Source organism: Heterodontus francisci, chromosome 32, assembly GCF_036365525.1.
Source record: "Heterodontus francisci isolate sHetFra1 chromosome 32, sHetFra1.hap1, whole genome shotgun sequence".
Taxonomy (NCBI): Eukaryota; Metazoa; Chordata; class Chondrichthyes; order Heterodontiformes; family Heterodontidae; genus Heterodontus; species Heterodontus francisci.
In genome coordinates this window covers 16,917,050-16,941,264 of record NC_090402.1, presented here as the reverse complement: position 1 = coordinate 16,941,264, position 24,215 = coordinate 16,917,050, and the positions used below count along the sequence as shown (strand labels likewise).

The 24,215-nt window shown below is 41.4% G+C and overlaps 1 protein-coding gene across 1 annotated transcript in view; it reads right to left on the bottom strand.

The window, feature by feature from the left end:
• spaca9 (sperm acrosome associated 9) overlaps positions 1-21,504 on the bottom strand; it is a 34,504-nt gene extending 13,000 nt beyond the window's left edge. Inside the window, exons 1-3 of the mRNA XM_068011865.1 lie at positions 21,367-21,504; positions 14,295-14,440; positions 12,218-12,420 (exon numbers count right to left, since the gene is read on the bottom strand). Coding sequence (XP_067867966.1) covers positions 12,218-12,420; positions 14,295-14,438 — 347 coding nt within the window. The 5' untranslated portion in view covers positions 14,439-14,440; positions 21,367-21,504. The remainder of the gene's footprint in view (positions 1-12,217; positions 12,421-14,294; positions 14,441-21,366) is intronic.
• Between the last annotated feature and the right edge of the window lie 2,711 nt (positions 21,505-24,215).

The window sequence follows — 24,215 nt, the reverse complement described above, 5'->3', positions numbered from 1 at the left end:
CTGGCACGATATGAACGCATCCTGACCACGATCAGAAAACTGGGCACGACTTGCATTATCTGCTGCCAGTGTTCACATACCAGCAGCATGGTCAGGGAATGGAAACCCTTCCTGTTGTGAAACACAGCTTGTTCTCGAAAGGGAGAATGCAGAGCAACATGTGTGCAGTCAATGGGATTTTGCACCTGTGGAAATCAGCTCTGAGAGTGCTCTCCTCCTAATTGGCAGCCTCTGTGTGGAACATGATGTATTACTGTCTCCTTACAAAGAAGATACCCTTCACCCGCCTGATGGCTGTATGTCCTGGTGCTTGCCTCCAATTCCTACTGCAACAGGTAACATAGGTCAGTGACTGTGGAATCTCCTCATACACTCACTGTGGGGGTGGCGATCGCTACCGGGGGGGCTCTCCATGGGCCACGGATTGCCCCCATTGAAGGGACCTCCACTTGAGCTCGCTAGGAGGCTGCTAGGTCTCATTTGGCGATATCCCCACTTGGCGGAGGGCCCCTCTGACATTAGCTAAATGCCAGTGAATTTGGGAGGCACCCAGAAAACAGGGATGTTTAGGCACCCTTTTTTATGCTGAAATCTGTTTCACTTGTATTTGTTTCATTGACATTATAATATGGAACAATAATGTGGGAGACAACTAGCCACAGTGCACATGATATGCAGATTTCCAGCTCAATTTTCTTTACACACTATGCATGTTAAAATGACTTGACAGAATCACGTTAAGGGTGGGCAGTCAGTAAATCAACAGAATATACCACAAAATAGTGGAGATTTAATTGTTGAAGTGATAGAGAATAAGGCCAGGGAAAGAATTTGAGGAGGGAAGGTATCTTACTGTGTGAGTTTTGTGGCCCCGAATGTATTCCTTGTCTCCAAACTAGCTGGTATCTACAGGGATTTTGGCTGGCCAAAGAAATGGAATATAGAGGATTTGGGTTGAATTAGAAACAGTGTTTATGGTTAGATCTCGAACAGTAGTCTTCTGTACACTCTGCATTTTTAAACCCCTGCAGGATATGCTAGTACATGGTTTTCAATTGCAGAAGCCAATTTTGGCTAGAGAAAAAAAATCACCATCTCTGTTTTCTATTGTTTCCTCACTGTGTTGGATAATGTAGATGGATCGTTATGATGTAGGTGGATCCTGCAGGAGTTCTGGGAATAATTTGTGTTGGAGTGCATTTGAACTCCCAAGTATTTAATCTGCTTTCACAAACGGAAAAATTTCAGTTCTGTGAATATAGGAATAGTCATCACCCCAAAAAGCCATGTATTTCCATGGGATCCTATTTCGTTGTGTCCAGTTCTTTCTGTCCCAGACGCTTAAGAACAGATTTTGGGAAGTATGTGTATCTTTTCATGCGGATTATTATGGAAAAATTCCATTAATAGCTTTTTGTTTTGATCTGTCTACATGGATGACAGTTTAAGGACTGCTACCCTGACTGATGACTCCTGCAGGCAAAAAAACATGAAGAGGCTCACTGTGCCAGAAGGAGCATACCAGATTACACATCTGGACTTCTCAAGATGCAGTCCAATTATTTTGATAGATCTGGAAACAAACAGTAGGAACAAACGGGTCTTTTTCCGAATGGCAGGCAGTGACTAGTGGGGTACCGCAGGGATCGATGCTAGGATCCCAGATATTCACAATATATATATATTTTTTTATTCATTCAGGGATGTGGGTGTCGCTGGCTAGGCCAGCATTTATTGCCCATCCCCAATTGCCCTTGAGAAGGTGGTGGTGAGCTGCCTTCTTGAAGTGCTGCAGTCCCTTTGGGATAGGTACACCCACAGTGCTGTTAGGAAGGATGTTCCAGGATTTTGACCCAGCGACAGTGAAGGAACGGTGATATAGTTCCAAGTCAGGATGGTGTGTGACTTGGAGGGGAACTTGCAGGTGGTGATGTTCCCATGTATTTGCTGCCCTTGTCCTTCTAATTCGTAGAGGTCACAGGTTTGGAAGGTGCTGTCGAAAGAACCTTGGTGCATTGCTGCAGTGCATCTTGTAGATGGTACACACTGCTGCCACTGTGCGTCGGTGGTGGAGAGTGAATGTTTATAGATGGGGTGCCAATCAAGCAGGCTGCTTTGCCCTGGATGGTGTCAAGCTTCTTGAGTGTTGTTGGAGCTGCACCCATCCAGGCAAGTGGAGAGTATTCCATCACACTCCTGACTTGTGCCTTGTAGATGGTGGACAGGCTTTGGGGAGTCAGGAGGTGAGTTACTCACCTCAGGATTCCCAGCCTCTGACCTGCTTTTGTAGCCACGGTACTTATGTGGCTATTCCAGTTCAGTTTCTGGTCAATGGTGACCCCTAGGATGTTGATAGTGGGGGATTCAGCAATGGTAATGCCATTGAATGTCAAGGGGAGATGGTTAGATTCTCTCTTGTTGGAGATGGTCATTGCCTGGCACTTGTGTGGCGCGAATGTTACTTGCCACATCAGCCCAAGCCTGGATATTGTCCAGATCTTGCTGCATTTCTACACGGACTGCTTCAGTATCTGAGGAGTCACTAATGGTGTTGAACGTTGTGCAATCATCAGCGAACATCCCCACTTCTGACCTTATGATTGAAGGTAGGTCATTGATGAAGCAGCTGAAGATGGTTGGGCCTAGGACACTACCCTGAGGAACTCCTGCAGTGATGTCCTGGAGCTCAGATGATTGACCTCCAACAACCGGCGGCACAGTGGCGCAGTGGTTAGCACCGCAGCCTCACAGCTCCAGTGACCCGGGTTCGATTCCGGGTACTGCCTGTGTGGAGTTTGCAAGTTCTCCCTGTGTCTGCGTGGGTTTTCTCCGGGTGCTCCGGTTTCCTCCCACAAAGCCAAAAGACTTGCAGGTTGATAGGTAAATTGGCCATTATAAATTGTCACTAGTATAGGTAGGTGGTAGGGAAATATAGGGACAGGTGGGGATGTTTGGTAGGAATATGGGATTAGTGTAGGATTAGTATAAATGGGTGGTTGATGTTCGGCACAGACTCGGTGGGCCGAAGGGCCTGTTTCAGTGCTGTATCTCTAATCTAAAAAAAACCACAACCATCTTCCTTTGCGCTTGGTATGACTCCAGCCAGCGGAGGGTTTCCCCCTGATTCCCATTGACCTCAGTTTTGCTAGCGCTCCTTGATGCCATACTCGGTCAAATGATTTAGATGAGGGAACTAAATATAATATCTCCAAATTTGCAGATGACACAAAACTGGGTGGGAGGGTGAGTTGTGAGAAGGATGCACAGAAGCTTCAGGGTGATTTGGACAAGTTGAGTGAGTGGGTAAATGCATGGCAGATGAAACATAATGTGGATAAATGGGAGGTTATCCACATTGGTAGCAAAAACAGGAAGGCAGATTATTATCTGAATGGCTATAAACTGAGAGAGGGGAATATGCAGCGAGACCAGGGTGTTCATGTACACAAGTCACTGAAGTAAAGCATGTGGACGGTAAAAAAGGCAAATGGTATGTTGGCCTTCATAGCGAGAAGATTCGAGTACAGGAGCACAGATGTCTTGCTGCAATTATACAGGGCCTTGGTGAGGCCACACCTGGAAAATTGTGTGCGTTTTGGTCTCCTTATCTGAGGACGGATGTTCTTGCTATAGAGGGAGTGCAGCGAAGGTTTACCAGACTGATTCCTGGGATGGCAGGACTGACGTATGAGGAAAGATTGAGTCGGCTAGGATTATATTCGCTGGAGTTCAGAAGAGTGAGGGGAATCTCATAGAAACCTATAAAATTCTAACAGGACTTGACAGAGTAGATGCAGGAAGGATGTTCCCAATGGTGGGGGAGTCCAGAACCAAGGCTCATAGTCTAAGGATACGGGGTAAACCTTTCAGGACTGAGATGAGGAGAAATTTCTTCACCCAGAGAGTGGTGAGCCTGTGGAACTCCACAGAAAACAGTTGAAGCCAAAACATTGTATGTTTTCAAGAAGGAGTTAGATATAGCACTTGGGGCGAAAGGGATCAAAGGATATGGGGGGAAAGAAGGAACAGGTTACTGAGTTCGATGATCAGCCATGATCATAATTAATGGCGGAGCAGGCTCGAAGGGCCGAATGGCCTACTCCTGCTCCTATTTTCTATGTTTCTATGTTTCTGTGAAGAATACATTGAAGGAAAAGCATTGTCCTATGATGTGGGTTGTAATATATTACGATGTAGCATGGTTAGTTGGTTATTGGGCCTGAGGAAGATTTAGTCCTTGGAGAACTACTGGTAGCAACTGCAGTGCCAATCAAACATATTTTGGCTGCAAGTCTAGTGCCATTTTTTCCCCATCCTTCAGTGAATCAAAATAATTGTATTTCTAGATGCTATTGCTTTGAACCTTACATTTTATGCCTTGCCTGGAAGTGTATAATTTTACATGGACAATCTCATATGATATTGCAAACTGAGAGTAAAGACTAAGAGTGGCTTTCAGATGAAGTAGTATCAAAGGGTGCTGGGTAATTGGACCAAGTTAGACAGATTAATTCAGTCCCCATTTTAACTTTGTACATTCTGTCCTTGTTTTTAGATATTATTGTCCATTATCTGTCAATATATCTTTCTATTAATATATTAAAAATTATGCATCTTCCGGCACTGCAGTCCATTTTTTCCATTGTAAATTCCTATGTTCATATTTATAATGGAAGTATATATATATATATATATATATAACCCTTAGTGGTCCATCTTTCATATCGGGACTTGGGGTGAAGCATTGGGACTATAATGAAGAATTCTTTGCCTCCTTGCACAGAAAATTGGAAGGTAGTCTGGATAGATTGGTGGAATCTAATCAACAAGGAAAAAATATTTTCCCAAACTGTACATGATTTGTCCCCTATAAGCACATCATGCTTTTCTTATATGGATGAAAAATTAATGAAAGTTACAGAATTAAGGGCAAACTGGGCAAGTTAAGGATAGTAACAGATTAATAGAAAGGCTTATAATGCTGCAAAGAATAGTAGTAAGCCTGAGGATTGGGAGTGTTTTAAAAACCAGCAATGGGTGACCAAAATGTTGATAAATAGGGAACAAAATATGAGAGTAAACTAACCAGGAATATAAAAACAGATTGTAAGAGCTTTTGCAAGTATGTCAAAAAGGAATAGTTAAAATAATTGTCAGTCCCTTACGGGCAGAGACAAGAGAAATTATCATGGAGAATGAGAAAATGGCAGAGATGTTGAACAAATATTTTGTGTCTGTCTTCATAGTAGAAGACACAAATTACATACCAGAAATAGAGGGTAACCTAGTGGCTAATAAGAGTGAGGAACTCAAGGTAATTAATATCAGGAGAGAAAAAATATTGGAGAAACTTAAGGGACTAAAATCCGACAAATCCCAGGCCCTGATGGGCTATATCTAGGGTTCTAAAAGGTCATTGCAGAGATAGTGGACACACTGGATTTGATTTTCCAAAATTCCCTAGATTCTAGAATGGTCCCAGCAGATTGGAAGTTATCAAATATGACAATGCTATTCAAGAAAGGAGGGAGACAGAAAACAGGGGACTACAGGCCAGTTAGCCTGACATCAATCATTGGGAAAATGCTGGAACCTATTATTAAGAAAGTCTTAACAATGCAGTTAGATAATCAAAGTATGACCAGACAAAGTCAACATGATTTTACGAAAGGGAAATTGTGTTTGACATATTTATTAGAGTTTTTTGAGGATGTAACTCGTAGAGTAGTCAAAGGGGAACCGGTATACTTGGATTTCCAAAAGGCATTCAATAAGGTGCCACACAAAAGGTTAATACACAAGGACACTTAGAGTTGGGAGTAATATATTAGCATGGATAGAGGATTGGTTAACAGACAGAAAGCAAAGAGTAGGGATAAATGGAGCATTTTCAAGCTGGAAGGCTGTGTCTGGAGGAATGCCGCAAGGATCAGTGCTGGAGCCTCAGCTATTTACTGAATCTATATTACTGAATTAGACAAAAAGATTGAGAGTAATGTACCTCCGTTTGCTGACAATACAAAGTTAGGTGGGAATGTAAGCTGTGAGGACACAAAGAGGCTGCAAAGAGATATAGGGCTGAATTTTATGTTGCCGCCGCTGATTACGGAGGCGGCAGTAAAAGATGGCGGCCCGCACGTGCGGGTTTTACTCCGCAGAACCGACGTGATCTTATATGCGGCGGCTCATTTACATGGCCAGGGTGGACTGCACCACCCCCCCCCCCCCCCACCCCACCCCCACGATGATGTGGAGGGGGCGAGCGATCCATTTCTGGCAACGGCGTCCAGCGCCACTGTGCCATTTTTAAAGGGCTTCCAGCTCTGAAGTTTAATTTAAACGTTTAAAGGGAAAGTGTAATTGAAATGATTTAAAAATATTACATACATGTTTCCAGTCCCTCTCCCACCCCCAACATTAACAATACACTCATTTCTTGCCTTACCCCCACCCCCCCCCCGCCAAAATACTTACCTTGTGTACCTGACCTAACCCCCAAAAAGTTCACAAACCTTTAACATTACCCCTTCTCACCATCCTCACCGGCAATCAGAATAGTTTGATCCCGATCCCCCCTCCCACACTGAGATACCTACCTCCTCCCTCCTCTTCACAGGTGTTGAGCCTTGTTTCCCCGGACGAGGATTCGAAGGCGCGGCAGTACCAGCCGCTGGGATGAAGATAGTGGTGGTACTTCAGGAGGTGACAGGAACATCATTAACTCATGTAAGTTAATGAATTTGAATATTTAAATTACGGTCCTGTCGCTGAGCGACGGGGTGCCGCCATGGGGCCTCTCCACTGCCAGCACGATAGGGATGGGCCCTGCCGATGTCAAGGTCCATGGCAAGCCTCATCCAGGGCAATCTTCATGCCCCCTTTGCCATGGATCCCGACGTCGAGGCCTCTATAAAATCCAGCCCATAGGCAGGTTAAGTGAATGGGCAACAAGGTGGCAGATGGAGTATAATGCAGGGAAGTGTGAGGTTATTCACTTGGGTAGTAAGGACAGAAAAACAGATTTTTAAAAAAATGGCGCGTAACTTCGAAATGTTGATGTACAGGGAGACTTGGCTGTACATGTACAAGGAGCACAGCAGGTTAGCATGGAGGTTCAGCAAGCAATTGGGAAGGCAAATAGCATGTTGGTCTTTATTGCAAAGGGATTGGAATACAAGAGTAAGGAAGTCTTGCTACAATTGCACAGGGTTTTGGTGAGACCACATCTGGAATACTGTGTGCAGTTTTGGTCTCCATATTTAAGGAAGGATATACTTGCATTGGGGGCAGTACAGTGAAGATTCATTAGATAGTTTCCTGGGATGAGATGGCTGATTAGAGGTTGAGTAAATTGGGCCTATACTCTGTTGAGTTTAGAAGAATGAGGGGTGATCTCATTGAAACATACAAGATTATGAAGGGGCTTGACAGGATAAACACCGAGAAGTTATTCTGCTGGCTGGAGAACCTAGAACACGGGGACACAGTCTCAGGATAAGGGGTCAATCATTCAGGACAGAGATGAGGAGAAACCTCTTCAGTCAAAGGGTTGTGAATCTTTGGAATTCTTTACCCCAGAGGGTTTTGGATGCTTGAGTATATTTTAGGCTGAGATAGACAAATATTTGGTCTCTCAGGGAAACAAGGGATATGGGGAGTGGGCAGGAAATTGAAATGGAGGTAGAAGATCAGCCATGATCATACTGAATGGCGGAGCAGGCAGGAGGGGCTGTATGATCTACTCCCACTCTAATTTTTTATGTTTCTTATTCTGCCAACACACCTCCATAAAAGATGGATGAGTCATTCATCTCATTGCTGTTTGTGGGATCAGCTGTGTGCATAATGACTACTTATTTGCCTACATTAACAGTCATGGCACTTCAACGTTGTTCATATGTGAAATGCTTTGAAATGTTTGTAAAGGCATAATTAAGTGCCAATATAAATGCAAATCGTTCTTTTCTCTTTAGCAAATGGTGTCAGGCAACATTTTGTACTTTCCCTGAGCTTTTTCACAGCTACGCTGGATGATGCTGTAAGGGATTTGAACAAAGGCTTTTACATATATTTTCAGGCAGCTGGCAGGATTTTCAACACAGGCTGAACTAAGGTGCATTTGCGAACTTTTATTTGCCAAAAACTGCACTATATTTATGCCCTCTGAAATTAATCTGCAGCATATTATCAATTGCTTTGCTTGGTTGACCTTTCATTATAAGAACATAAGAATATAAGAAATAGGAGCAGGAGCAGGCCATTCAGCCCCTCAAACCTGCCCCGCCATTCAATAAGATCATGGTTGATCTGTCCCAGTCCTCAACTTCTCTTTCTTATGGGTTGAACATCCCCTTAAAAATAATGAAAATGATGTATAGAGTGCTTCCCATCAATTTTATAACAAACCCAAGATTGCGATCGGGCAACAAAGTTAAATGCTGTGGATAGTTTTACATACCTAGGTAGTGAGGCACAGTTGGATCAGGAAATCAGCTGCCACATCGCCAAGATCAATGACTGAAGGCTGTGTTTAAAACTAATGGAAGTTTGAAGCTCAGAAGAAAAGTCAAAGTTTTGGGTGCACAATACAAATGTGCTCACTATGTTTTCAAATGGTTGCAAAACCTTAATTCGTCACCATCAGTGTGTGAAACAGCAAGAAACATCAAAAGCATTTACAATCTCTCATGAAAATTAAATGGCATGAAAAGACAGTGATAAACACCAGGGTGCAGGAATGTGCCAACATGATTGGCATCAAAGCCATGGCTACACAAGTGAAATTCTGGTGGCCTGGAGGTGTATTCTGCATGCAAGATCAATGGTATCTGAAAGTCATATTCTATAGCATGTGATGGCAGTAAAGAGACAGTAGAGAGTCAGAAGAAACTTTTCAAAGTTAGCTTGAGGCAAACATCTAAGGTGTGTAATGCTCATCCTGGGAAAATTTAGCTGAACATTACATAGTCTAGAAATTTGTTGTGAAGCGTGACACCACAAACTTTGAAGCAAGCAAAGTGTTAACAGCAGAAAGAAAGAATTCCTGCAGAAAAGTCAGCCGGCATAAGTTGGCAAATGGATAACAATGAAAATTCAATAGATGTGGCTGTCAATGTAGCTAACACCTTCGTCTATGAATCACTTCCACAAAAACTGTAGACTATGACTCTTTCCAAGGCTTCGGTCTCATCAGTTTGAAGTAATATATTTATAGACCAGAGTGAATGGTAACATCACTTGTAAGAGTTGTGAAGACAGGATGTCATTTCCACATCTCATGATCTATAATATAATAAATCATCACATTGCAGTCCCTGTCACACTTCAGGTGCCACATATTCTATATGCAAACTTTTGTGCTACTCTTTGATCTGATTGACTCATAATTCAATTTTGTAAAAAAAAAAATCAACGATAAGCTGTGAGCAAGATGTACTAAAAAAGAGCAGACTCTGAAACAATGAAGTCACTCCTATATTTTTCCAAAATCCTTTCGGCTGCCAATAAATAGGAATTCAATAATCATTTGCCTGCCAATTTTCTTTTTCACAGTCAAATAGCCAGAACACAAAATAAGGTTTACTATATAATAAGAACATTAAAAATGATGTACTTCCCAATACATGATTTAAGCTTAGCTATAAAATCGTCATGCCTTTCAGTACCTTCATGAACATTTCTCTCTTGCAGGACTCAGCTTCTCTCAAAAGCTTTGGCTTTCACTTGATGTTCATTCCAGAACTATAACTCCATTAGCTGAAAGGAATTATCAACTTGTTCCTGCATATTCCAGGATGCAGTAGTTGGATCTTGTTCAGCATGTAAAATTTTCCAGTTATGCATCAGTATGATTCCCTTAGTGCAGTAACTAGAAACGTGCCTATCCTCAAGCTTTAACGGTATATATATGTTTGCTTTACCAAGTGATTTGGAAATTAGCTTAAGCTTTGGAATAGCTGAATGTGGAGGATTTCAGTAGCTCGTGGGCCGAGGTAGGGTGGAGGCAGGCATTGTTATGGAGGTGGAAGTAGACAGACAGGAGGGCAGTGAATTCAAGGGAGAGATGAGAAGGGGAAGTGAAATGGAGATTGAAATCACCAAAAATGAGGAATCACTCAGTGCAGAGGCTGATGGAGAAAAGGGAAATATCTTGGGGGAGAAAAATGAGTGACAGACTTAGAATGTGGTAGAGAGGACTTTAAACAAAATAGTGGGGTGGGGTTCATGTGAGGGGAGATTTGGAAAGTTAAAGAGAAAGGACAAGGCAATAGTGCAGGGTAGTGATATGGGTAATGGTAACCAGAGTGTGACAGGAAGGGATGGAACGTACAACCATAAGAGTGTGCCAGCAAATATGGTCAGAGTAGGGAAAAATGACTTTAACCTAATAGAGGAGGAGGAGGGTTCGGGTGAAGGGAAATTTAGAAATCCAAAGATAAAAGTTGAGGCAATAGAAAAGTATATTGATATGGGTAAAGACAAGCCAAGTGGGACAGGAAGGGACAGAGAGTTTAATGGTAATAGTGCATCAGGGAGTAAAAGGCCCTTGCATGGAAAAGTAGTAAAGAAGTAAAATTGAAGTCACTCTATCTGAATGTGTGGATCCACTGGCAGAGTCCAAGAGAGGAGCAGTGGATAGTGTGAATGGAACAGGAAGAAGGTTACCAAGGTTAGCACCAGTGAGTACGTTAGGAGGAAAGGTCAGTGAAGGAGGCAGATGGAGTAGTTGGATTTGCTGCTCATGAGGACACAGCAAGGAGTGCCTCAAAGGACCCTTCAGAGAATGCCAAGAAAGGCACATTGTGTAGCTCTGGGCTCATTCTATGAGGATTCAAGATTAGGGCAATGGTAGAAGAGTAGAAAGGCAAAGGAATAACGATAGGTTGGGGTAGGGATTAGAAGGGCAATTAGGCAAGAGGGGAGAAATGAAACGTGGTACAACTGGGTGACAGGAAGTGCAGGAGACAGTAGTGAAGCCTAAGAAGGACCAAGAGAGAAAATAGGGGATGGAAGTATTGAACCTGGGTCCAGAACAGCAGCCAAAATGTATATGCAAAGTATGTTTTTATTGGACATGAATAAGCTATTACCAAGATTTTGACACTTGAAGGGTTCTCTGGTCTAATTCCACTCACCAAGTCTCCTTCCACAGCACCTTCCAAGCCCGTGACCTCTACCACCTAGAAGGACAAGGGCAGCAGATGCCTGGGAACACCACCATCTGCAAGTTCTCTTCCAAGCCATACACCTGACTGGGAACTATATCACTGTTCCTTCACTGTCGCTGGGTCAAAATCCTGGAATTCTCTTCCTAACAGCACTGTTGGTATATCTACCCTACATGGACTGCAGCGGTTCAAGAAGGATCCACCACCTTCTCAAGGGCAACTAGGGATGGGCAATAAATGCTGGCTTAGCCAGCGATGCCCACATCTTATGACAAGAATTTTTAAAAATTCTTAAGTTTAAAATATGCCAAAGGTTTTGACTAGTACCTAAGTTCTATGTAAGAATCTGTCAGATAAACCCAGCTATGAGGCTGCTAAACTGTCAGCTGTGTCTCAGTGGTAGCATTCTTGCCTCTGAGTCAGAATGTTGTGGGTTCAAGCCCTGCTCAAGAGACTTGTGCATGAAAGCTGGATTAATATTCCAGTGTAGTACTGTGTGAGTGCTGTATTATTGGAGGTGCTGTCTTTCAGATGTTAAACTGAGGAGCTACTTGTCCTTTTAGGTGGATGCAAAAGATCCCATGGCATTATTTCAAATAACGGTAGGGGAGTTCTCCTTATGTCCTGTCCTATATTTATCCCTCAACCAACATCACTAAAACAGATTAGCTGGTCATTGTTACATTGCTATTTCTAGGAGGTTGCAGTGTGCAAATTGTCTGCTGTATTTCCTACATTACAACAGTGACTTCACTTCAAAAGTACTTAATTGGTTGTAAAGTGCTTTGGGACATCCTGAGTTTGTGAAAGGCACTATATAAATACAAGTTTTTTCTTTCTTTACTGATCTGAGGTAAGTGAATTGCAGTAAATGAGTTCTGGGATATAACTTGTGACCTTTATTCAGTAAAACATTTAATTGCTTGAGCTACTGGATCAGACCAAGACAAGTCTTGCTTTAGCAAAATTGTGTATCATTGTGAAGTTAGATTGGCCACATTGATGCAGACCCTATACATAGACTTTTATAGTAATTTTATAAGGCTTACTTGGCTCGGATCTTGGACATGTCATTGTTGCAGCTGAGAAGGAGTTTGCACTTCTCCAGTCTATCATCAGGTGTGCATGCTTTGGGATTTATATCCTGTAATTGACTACAGAACTCACTGAGATCTTTGCAAAGATCCAGGAACATGATCAAGATTCGCCTGTCGGTTGAATTGTTACAGTAATGGTCCAGGTAATTTTGAACCTGCATGGAGAAAAATTAAAATAAAGATCTAAATTAATTTAATGGTATCAGTTAGCGACGATAAAAGGTGGTAGGGTTTTGCCATTAGTCACGACTTGTCTCCACATCATTCCTGGAATTCAGAAAATATTAATTGAATAACTGAGATGAGCGCTTTTTGCAATGAAACTTCCGATTTAAAAGTGTTATTTCTACTTCCCCTTCAACGTTTCTGTGTCACAGACTGTCTGCAGCTCAGATGGCAGGCATATAGCTTTATTCTAGGCTTCCCGCCTGCTCCTAAGCCTCCACCAATATTTTAAAACCTGCTGGCTTGAGATACACAAGAGTAGCCTATGATGATTTTTTAAAATGCCTTCCAGAGATTGAAAGTACCTGGTGTCATTGATGGCAGTAGAGTTGAACTGAGGGGATTGCAGGTGTAAACCATGTCCACTGTACTGCAATGGTTTTCATAATATAAAGTTACCGATTAAATAATATAAAAAGTACTGTGTATTTAATAATTATTCATCATGGAAAGACTGCACATTTCCAGAAAATCCATAATTTTTAAGCTTGTGTCATTTTCCAGTCTAAAAGAAATAGTTGACATTTGCTAAATTTTGATCTCATCGGAGATTGGGAGGGGTCGGGTGAAACAGCTAAAAGTGTAACATTCCCAGATCAGCATAAGTCTGGTCCAAAAAAGGAGGATGATTTCCTCTGGCCATTTTGTGCTAGTGATACCAGAAGTACTATGTTTACTATTTCTAGCCATACCATAAAAGTGATCTAAAATAACAGATCTCACTGCTATGCTAAAACAGTGATCAAAGGAGTCCTTCTGCCATGATGTTGCTCATATGAAGCAACCAGAATAAATCCAAAGTGCTTTAAATGCTAGACGACTACATCCCTACTGCAGAAGTGTGCATGGTCCTATTTCCCATATCAGCCATTGCTTTGGCCACAATGAGTGAGACTGCCAATAATATATTGGATTAGAGGCACAGTTTTATTCTGTGGGTCACTTCAAAAACAACCTTTGTTACTTGCAGAGACAGGGCAATTTTATCTAATCATTCCAGACAATGTCACCTACACATGAAAAAGTAGTGTGCCACCCTAATCACCAATGATATCATTATGATAAATTGTTCAAAGTCTTTCTTCACCACAAAATGCAGTAATTAACAAATTATTGCGATAAAATAGATATTGGGAAAAGTTGGGAGATTTTAACCATTATTTTACATTGAGAATTGAATGCTCACTTAATAAACGTGATAGTGATGGGTTAATGAGATTTTTTGGATTTTTTTGTACATTCATAGATATTTAACACCACAAAATCAACTTATATGCAATTTCTCCAATAATTCATGGCTTTCTTCTGTGCAATATGATTCTATACTCAGAAATCACATTAAATAATCATGTTAAATAATCTAGAAATTTACAAATCTGGATCATATTTCTTCAACCATCTCTTTCAGTTCTTCCAGTCCCTCCTGAAATCATCCATGTCATTCTTCTCTGAACCCTTCAAGGTTCCAAGGAGGGTTCAGAAATTAAACATGATATTCCAAATCCGGACCTACCAATGAGTTACCAGAGTTAAAATGAAATGACTTTACAGCGATGAAATAAATTTATTGAGTGACTGATCTTCACGACATCTGATAAGCCATATCGGGACTTTAATTGTAGATATATAAAGTAAGTGGAAGTACTTTCATGTTTATATGTAGATTAGATGTCGATCTGGATGGATTTTAATTGATTTTCAATAGAAGCAAACAATAGTCAGAAAATAGCCCTGTTTAGTACAGTTCTGATTTACATTGAATCCTCCTTTATGAATAGCTACTATACAATAAACACATAGTTACCTGTGAAAGTGTAGACACAGGTTTGGTCTTGTCATGGGCATTCTCACGCGTGTGATCCAGAGCTGCAATAAATGTGAATTGCTGCTGTTTGAAGAGTAAATAGCGTTGTTCCAGTTCTCTTAGAATAGCCTTCAGTTCATTCATGCCTTCATAGGAAGTAGATTAAAGGTATTAATTTAGTTCTGCTAGAAAGCCATGAGACAACTCATCCACAACAAACTTTTACAGTTCTGACCCTGTAACAAGTGTAACACTAAACCTAAAGGATCTAATACCAACACAAAATTTGAAACTTGAAAGCTGCAACAGTTTGGTCAGAAATCTCCCAACTTTGCTCTTAGCACAGAACATGTTAGTTGGAGCAGAAGTTACTGGCTGCTAAATGACACTACTAATCTTTATTAATTTATTCCTCCTGGCCATATTTAATTCAATGGATATGGTGGCCCTGTGACATGGTTCATAGGAATTACAGGATGTGGAATGCATCAGTTGAGGTTAACTACTGCCCCATTGCAATATAAACATGAGAGTGCTGTAAGACAATACATTTACTGTAGCAATACATCATATGATTGATTTCAGCTAAAAAATTTACATACCTTGATATTTAAAGATGTAGGCCTCAGAGATGTAATATTTGTAATTCTATTTAACCAGCAGTTACCAAAAGCTTTCACAACGCAAGAATCTTTAGGAAGACAGGAACAGAAGTAGGCCATTCAGCCCCTCCAGCTTGCTGTACCATTCATTTAGATTATGGCTGATCTGTACCTCAACTCCATTTACCCACCTTAACTTGATACCCTTACCTAACAAAAATCTATTGATTTCAGTTTTGAAATCTCCAGTCGTCCCAGTATCCACAGCCCTTTGGCGCAGAGGTTTCTACCATCCTTTGTGTGAAAATGTGCTTCCTCATGTATTTGTCCCCTCCTTAATGATTCCTCCATCAGAAGAAATAGTTTCTTTGTATCTACTGGATTGAATCCTTTTATCATTTTAAATATGTCAATCAGATCACCCCTAAATTTTTTTAAATTCAAGGGAATACATGCCAAGTTAATGCAACCGGTCCTCACAATTTAACTCTTTAAGCCCCATTATCATTCTGGTGAATCTATACTGTACTCCTTTCAAGGCCAATACACCCTTCCTGAGGTGCAGTGCCCAAAATTGAACTGAGTACTCCATGTGAGATCTGATCAAGGCTCTGTACAACTGAAGCACAAGTTCCTCTCATTTGAGATCCAGCCCTCTTGAGCTAAAGGCCAACATTCCATTAGGTTTTTTGATTGTTTTTTGCACCTGTCTACCTAGTTAAATGCTTTGGCTACTTCAATTTATCTTTCTTAGGTCCAAAGTGGATGACATAGAAACAGGAATAGGTCATTCACCCTCTACAACCTGTTCCATCATTCAATTAGATAATGGCTGATCTGTATCTTAATTCCACTTGCCTGCCTGAGCTCCATAACCCTTAACACTCTCGCCTAGCACAAATCTATCAATCCCTGTTTTTAAATTTTCAATTAACAAATAGATTAGAGAGGGAGTTCCAGATTTCCACTAAACTTTGTGTAAAGAAATCCTTCCTAACTCTAATGTTAAAGTTATTCCCCTTTTTATTCTGGACTTCCCTACCAGGGAAAATAATTGCTTCTCTCTTTCTACCCTTTCTTGCATTCTTTCATGGGATGTGGACATCACTGGCAAGGCCAGCATTTGCCGCCCATCCCTAATTGCTCGAGACAACTGAGTGGCTTGCTATTTTAGAGGGCTGTTAAATGTCAAACATAGTGGTGTGGGTCTGGAGTCACATGTAGGCCAGATGAGGTAAGAATGGTAGATTTCCTTCCCTAAACCAGACAGATTTTTACAACAATTGATGATAGTTGCATCCACCATTAAGACTAGCATTCAATTCCACCAGCCACCATTGTGAGATTTTAACCCTTGCCCCCAAGGGCATTAGCCTGTCCTCTGGATTATTAGCCCAGTGACATTACCACTGTGCCACTGTCTCTCCTGAGCTATCAGTTCCTTTAATTATCTTAAACACCTAAATTACATTACCACTTAATCTTCTATACTTGAGGGAATGCAAGCCTAGTCTTTGCACCTGTCCTCAGCACAGAAAAGACATCCCAAATAGCTTCATTAGCTCAGATAATTTTCATTAATAGCTCAGACTGTATAAGCACTTTAAAAAAATCTTTTATGTTTTGCCACCACTTGTGAGTCACAGTTGTCATTTGTAAATTCTGTGCTTGGGTTGTCATGGTTTACTTTGGGTATCACAGTTTCATGGGAGGAAGTTGAAAACTGTAACTCTCATGAGGCATTTCTTTCCATTTCTAGTTCACATATAGCAGAAGACAATGAATTCTGTTGAAGTCAATAACTCGCTTGTGGGTTTAATATGGGTCACTGATCAGCATTTGCTAGTTTCTGGAATCATAGAACTTTATGGCACAGAGGAGGCCATTTGGCCTGTCATGTCTGTGCTTGCCGAAGAGGAGCTACCAGTCCAATCCCATTTGAAGCTCTTGGTCTGTTGCCTTGTAGGTTACGACATTTCAAGTGCTCAGCTAAATCCTTTTTTAATGCGATGAGGGTTTCTGCCTGAACCATCCTTTCAGGCAGTGAGCTCTAGACCTGCAACTGGATGAAAAAAATTTCTCCTCAGCTCCCCTCTAATCTTTTATCAAATACTTTAAGTCTATTCCCCTAATAATTTTATGCACTTCAATTAAATCTCCCCTCAAATTCCTATGTTCTGAAGAAAACAACCCCAACCTATCCAAACCTTTCTCATAGTTAAAAACGTCCAGTCCTGGCAACATCTTCGTAAGTCTCCTCTGTACCCTCTCTAGTGTGATCACATCCTTCCTATAATGTGGTTTCCAGAATGGTACGCAGTACTGTAGCTCTAGCTGAGTGTTTTATACAGTTCTAGCATAACCTTCATGCTCTTATCCACCATGATATCATGGTGCTCATGCCATCATGGTGTGGGGCAGTCTTGATGGACCAGCTGGTCTTTTCCTGCCCTTCAATTACATATGCTTGTATCTTCATATGTTCTCCTGCACCCAAGGTGAAAGTTATCTCCAGAGTTTCTTTACGGGAGCGGGAAACTGCCAACACACAGGCCCATGTGAAATTTCAAATTCAAGCCCCAGAATCCAGACAGATTGGCTGGCTTGCACAGGAGAAACTTCTTGTAGGTATCTCCAATATTAAAGAACCAAATTTTAGGGTAAGTTTAGCAAGATGTGTACATTGCCTGAGGGAAGAATAAAAATGGCAGCTGATGGAAAATTCAGTTGTGTGATACTTGCTCATTAGAATGGCTGTTCTTAAAAAATTTGAAGGGTTTGATTGCTGATCACTTTTCCTTACTGGCACTTTTTGCCACTCTTCAATTAATTCACACCTAATCAACTGAATATTTGTTTGGTAACTTAACAGATAAGTGGCTCTTGGAGCCAATTATGACTTTTTGACCTAAATGCGATGAGCTCATGGGCCTCTTGTAACTAAGATTGAGACCATCTGATCAACTGCCTCTGCTGCTTGCCTCGCTTCCCCTGGCCCACAGGACCTAACTTCCTCTAAGGTTCCCCCATGTCCTTTCCTTGCATTTGCATCTTTCTCTAATTTCTTTCTATCCCATCATGCCCTCTCTGAGCTCATCTTGTTGACAAGACCCACCTCTTGCTCTCTAGACCCAATTCCTACCAAAGTCCTGACTGCCCAACCTCCCTTCCTGGCTCTTATGTTAGCTGACATTATTAATGATTATCTCTCCTTAGGTACTGTCCCCCTCCCCCTCTCTTTCAAATCTGCCATCAGCAACCTTCTCCAGAAAAAAAAACAACCCTTGAGCTGGCCATCCTTACAAACTACCATCTCAAATCTACATTTCCTCTCCATGGTCATTGAACGTGTTGTTGCCTCCTAAATCTGTGCCCATCTTTTTTGGAACTCCTTCAGGTTGTCATTGTACCGAATGGCTCTTACCAAAGTCACAGATGACATCCTATGTGACTGTGACAAAGGTAAACTATCCCACCTCCTCCTCAACCTGTCTGCAGCCAATGGCAACAACACATTCAATGACTTTGGAGAAGAAATGTAGAATTGAAATGGCACGGTTGTTTGCAAGGATGGATGGCTCAAAGGTTTTTTTTTACTAGAGAGGGTTGATGATGGCAGATTTGAAGGAGAGGGGGACAGTACCTAAGTGACACGGTTGACCACAAAATTCTACTCCAATACCTCTCCATCGTCCGGCTGGGTGGGACTCCTTGCCTGGTTTCATTTGTAAATATATTGTCATAGCCAGAGAATCACCTGCAACGGCTTCTCTTCTCACGCTGCACCGTTACCTCTGGTGTCCCCCAAGGATCTATCTTGGTCCCTCCTTTTTCTCATCTACATGCAGCCCCATCATCCAAAATCATGGCGTCTGTTTCTACATGTACGCTGACAATGCTTAACTCTATTTCTCCTCCACCTCTCCTGACCCCTTCTCTGCCTCTAAATTGTCTGACTGCTTTTCTGACATCCAGTATTGGATGAGCAGAAATTTTCTCCAGCCTTTGTCTTTGCTCCCTGTCACAAACCCGATTCCTTCTCCACTGACTCCATCCCTCTTCCTGGCAACACCAAGGCTGAAACATACTGTTTGCAGCCTTGGTGATATATTTAACCCTGAAATGAACTTCCTACCACACATGTGCACCATCACTAAGACTGTATATTTCCAGCATTGCCCAATTTCAACCTGGCCTCAGCTTTCTGCTGCTGAAAACCTCATCCATGTTCTGATGAAAGGTCACAGACCTGAAACATTAACTCTGCTTCTCTCTCCACAGATGCTGCCAAACCTGCTGAGTATTTCCAGCACTTTCTGTTTTTATTTCAGATTTCCAGCATCTGCAGTATTTTGCTTTCATCCATGCTTTTGTTAGCTCTGGTTATTCCAATGCAGTCCTGCCTGGTCTCCCACATTCTACCCACCACAAACTTGATGTCATTCATAACTCTGCTGCCCGTGTCCCAACTTGCACCAAATCCAGTTCAGCCATCGCCCTGTGCCTACTGATCTACATTTGTTCCTGGTCAAGCAATGTCTTGATCTTACAATTCTCATCCTTGTTTTTAAATCTCTTCATGGCCTTACCCCTCCCTATCTGTGTAATCTCCTTTAGCCTCAAAACCCCTCCAGATCCCTGCACTCCCCAAATTCTGGCCTATTGAACATTCCGATTTTAATCACTCCACCATGCTTTTAGTTGCCAGGACCCAAAGCTCTAGAATTCCTTTCCTGTTTCTCTGGCTCTCTTCTTCACTTTTGTCCTATAAGATACTTCTTAAAATCTATCTTATGAGGCTCAGTATCAAATTTTGATCCCTAATGCTTCTGTGAAGTGCCCTGGGACGTTTCATTACATTAAAGGTGCTCGAGAAATGCAAGCTGTTATTGTTGAACGTGTGAGGGTTTGAAGATACTTGTGAGGTCACACTTTGTAGTGTAAGTCTTTAGAAAGGTGTAATGAGACAGTTGTTTGTTACATGAGATACTTTTGAGTATCAGGATAAGATCCAGAAATATGAGGTTACACAAATATGTGATATTTTACATTAAAATATGCTAAAAATGAATCCCAGTTGATTATATGACTTTTGCTCAGCAGTGAATTCTCTTTATGTATTCGGTGAATATCCAAGAGAACAGTTTACAAGGCATCTTCAAATTATATTAAAGTGAAAATTTATGCTAATACAACCCATTGTGCTGCTTGAATGGTATTTTAGTCATGTCATGGTCAGCCGCAAACCTAAGAGGAAGATGGGGTGAAACTCAGGCACTGACTTTGCATAGTGCTCTTAGTGCCTCACTGTAATGTTCTGTGTATTGCATATAACACAAAAGTCCGAGTGTATCAAGCCTGTGTCCTCAGTACCTTGCTCTACGGCAGCGAGGCCTGGACAACGCATATGAGCCAAGAGCAACGTCTCAATTCATTCCATCTTTGCTGCCTTTGGAGAATCCTTGGCATCAGGTGGCAGGACCGTATTTCCAACGCAGAAGTCCTCGAGGCGGCCAACATCCCCAGCATATACACCCTACTGAGCCAACGGCACTTGAGATGGCTTGGCCATGTGAGCCGCATGGAAGATGGCAGGATCCCCAAGGACACATTGTACAGCGAGCTCATCGCTGGTATCAGACTCACCGGCCGTCCATGTCTCCGCTTTAAAGACGTCTGCAAATGCGACATGAAGTCCTGTGACATTGACCACAAGTCGTGGGAGTCAGTTGCCAGTGATCGCCAGAGCTGGTGGACAGCCATAAAGGCGGGGCTAAAGTGTGGCGAGTCCAAGAGACTTAGCTGTTGGCAGGAAAAAAGACAGAAGCGCAAGGAGAGAGCCAACTGTGTAACAGCTCGGACAACCAATTTTATCTGCAGCGCCTGTGGAAGAGTCTGTCACTCTAGAATTGGCCACTCCAGGCGCTGCTCCACAAACCACTGACCACCTCCAGGCAGTTACCCATTGTCTCTCGAGACAAGGAGGCCAAAGAAGAAGATTGCATATGGAACAATCTTATAAATAGCATAAAGGTTATATTGACATTTCGTATTACAGTTCCGCATTCAGCATTTGTAAACGTATGTTATTGTTGCACTTGTCCTATTTATTGCGTGATTACGTGATGGAGCAAAGTTGAAGATTGAGGGGAAAAAACGCGCAACAACAAAAATAACAAACTAACAATTTCACAATTTGCTCTCAGACCGTTTACATCGAGCATGACATTAATTCACGTTTCCCAGGTTAATCTTCGTTTTGGGTTTAAACATGGAACATAAACCCTCTAAATAAACGAACACGATTAAACGTCAGTAAAATAACATTGATGGAATATACTAATGTTCTGAATATATTGACCTAAAGATTGGTTACTAATGCAATGAAGATTTGCAATGCAATGTATAGAGTACATTTCACCTTGATATTGCATCATTAATAGTGAAACAATTGTTAGGTGGTAACCTACCTGAAACTTTGAAATATGGATCCCGGGTTATTCCCAAATCCTATTTCAGTCCGTTGCCTTTTTATGTGTTTCCGGGTGGAGTATTTCCTCCCAACTTGGTTACTTTGTTACATTAACTGGATGCAATTTCAGCTGGCACTGTACTGCACACAGTCACCATTGTTTACCTTCATTACCTAGCAACACGTAACTCATATTAACCATCTCACTCACGTAAAGAAATTTATATACCCATATTAACCAATGTGTCTCCCAAAGTGTAAATACTATGATGCATTGGTCTGTATGAATATTGAGTGTTGACATAATTTTACTGATTTTATTATTATGGTTCTCTTAGTTACAGGTCTTTCTTTTATGCTTTTCATTCTTTCCGTTCCCTCTGCAAAGATGGTCCTTTGTTATCTTTGTTTATATTGGCTTGGATTTTGCTGCGGAATGACGGCTAAACTACCAGCATTCACCCTCCTCACTGCACTGACACCGACAGTAACATCGGGAGCTCCAACATGCGACGAATAACGCAGAACTTCAGAAGTTGCTGTCAGCGACTGACTGCACGCTCCTCCATAGGGTGCGCCAAAGAGATTTCCACAAAGTACAATCTCCCTTGCAATCATTGACGAGAATTTCCACTCTAATTTTGTTAGTCTCGCTGGAAAAACCCTGGACAAATTTGCACCTTGCTGAATGAGATGTGAATGGGTTTTTAAGCCACGTACTAACTTTTATTATTACTGCCAAACACCCTGGTTGGCCCTGAAAAGCTAATTTTCATATTTATAGAATGTCAAATTTGTCCAGAATGATTAAAAGTTCCACTTGGTTTAAAAACATTTTTCTTATTTGTAGAAGTCTGTTTATCTTTATTTTACCTTCTATCTTAATAGTCATACATTTATTTCACTATCTGAAAATTTAAATTAAGAGTGAAGAATTTTAAGCACTTTTAACTGCTTTGCCATATGTGAATTTTTTTTTAATTCATTTTGTGGGGTGTGGACATTGCTGGCTAGGCCAACATTTATTGCCCATTCTAATTGCCCTTGAACTGAGTGGCTTGTTTAGGTCATTTGAGAAGGCATTTTAAGAGGCAACCCTGTGGGTTTGGAATCACATGTAGATAATAGATTTCCTTCCCTAAAGGACATTAGTGAACCAGATGGGTTTTTACAAAAAAAAAAACAATGGTTTCATTAAACTAGCTTTTTAATTCCTAGATTAACTGAATTCAAATTTCACCATCTGCTGTGGTGGGATTTGAATCCATAGCCCCAGAACACTAGCCTGGTCTAGAGAGCGTTATTGCTACACCACTGCCTCCCCAGCTTGATTGGCTGTCTGATATTACTACTGTTGCATGCCAAGCCATCCCTTTAGTTTGGCCCCAGATGAAAACTGCCATAAGGAAAAGGGAAATTCCCACACAGAGATCATTAGATCTTTGAGGTCAGTGCCACTGATCACAAAATCCAAGCCATAGTCGTTTAAAAATTTGATCTTGAAGTATGGGTGACACTGGCAAGGCCACATTTATTGCCCAACCCTATTTACCGTGGAAAGGGGATTGTCTTCCTAAACCATCACCGTCCTGTGGTGATGATGCTCTCATGTTGGTCTAAGGTAGGGAGTTCCACAATTTTGACCCAGGGATAAAAGAATACTGCGGATGCTGGAAATCTGAAACAGAAACAGAAAATGCTGGAAATATTCAACAGGTCAGGCAGCATCTGTGGAGAGAGAAACGGAATTAACGTTTCAGGTCTGTGTGATCTTTCATGCTGACCTGAAATGTCAACTCTGTTTTTCTCTCCACAGATGCTGCCTGACCTGCTGAGGATAAAAGAACAGTGGTCTATGTTCGCATCAGAATGGTGTGTGACTTAGAGAGGAATTTGAAGGTAACATTGTTCCCATGATCATCCTGCTCTTGCCCTACATGGTAGAGTTTGAGAGGCTGTGGGTTGAGCGCTGTTTTTTTTATTGCCCATTCTATCATTGAATTAATTCATTTTAATTGTGCTGCTTTTGCTTGATATATAAAATCCTTGTCACCTATTGTTCAACACCCCCAAACTCCCACTCCAATTTCCTCTCTGAGATGCCCTCCCTTCCATTAGCCTCTGCACCAGTGACTCTTTGTCCTTTCAATCTGCACATCAAATTCCCTAACTCCCTCTGTTCCGACTTCATTGTACTTTTGGCTACCAATCTCACCATATAAATTTCCTTATCTACCTCGCTTTGGCCACTCCTTTGACCTGATGGCCTCTCTGTACTCAAAGTCAGATCTCTAACAAGGGTATTTCTGATTACTTTATCAATGCTGTTAATTGTATATTAATTGTATGTAATTGTGTTGTCAGCGACCACAATATGATTGATTTTTACATCCAGTTTGAAAGAGAGGAGTGGGCCTAAGACTAGTAACTTAAACTTAAATAAAGGCAACTATGTGGGCATGAAAGCTGAGCTAGCTGAAGTGAAGTGGCTAGGAGATAAATCAATAGAGAAGCAGTGGCAGACATTTAAGGGGATATTTCAGAATACTCAGAATAAGTATATTCCTACTATAAAGAAAAATTCTCAGGGAGGACCCACCATCCGTGGTTAACTAAAGAATTAAGGAAAGCATCAAACTTAAGGAAAAAACATATAATTGCACAAACATGAATGGCAGGTCAGATGATTGGTCAGAATATAAAGAGCAGCAGAGAATGACTAAAAGGTTAATCAGGAGAAAGAAATTAGTGTATGAGAGGAAGCTAGCTAGAAATGTAAAAACGGATATCAAGAGTTTCTACAGGTATTTAAAAAGGAAAAGAGTAAGTAAAGTGATGTTGGTCCTC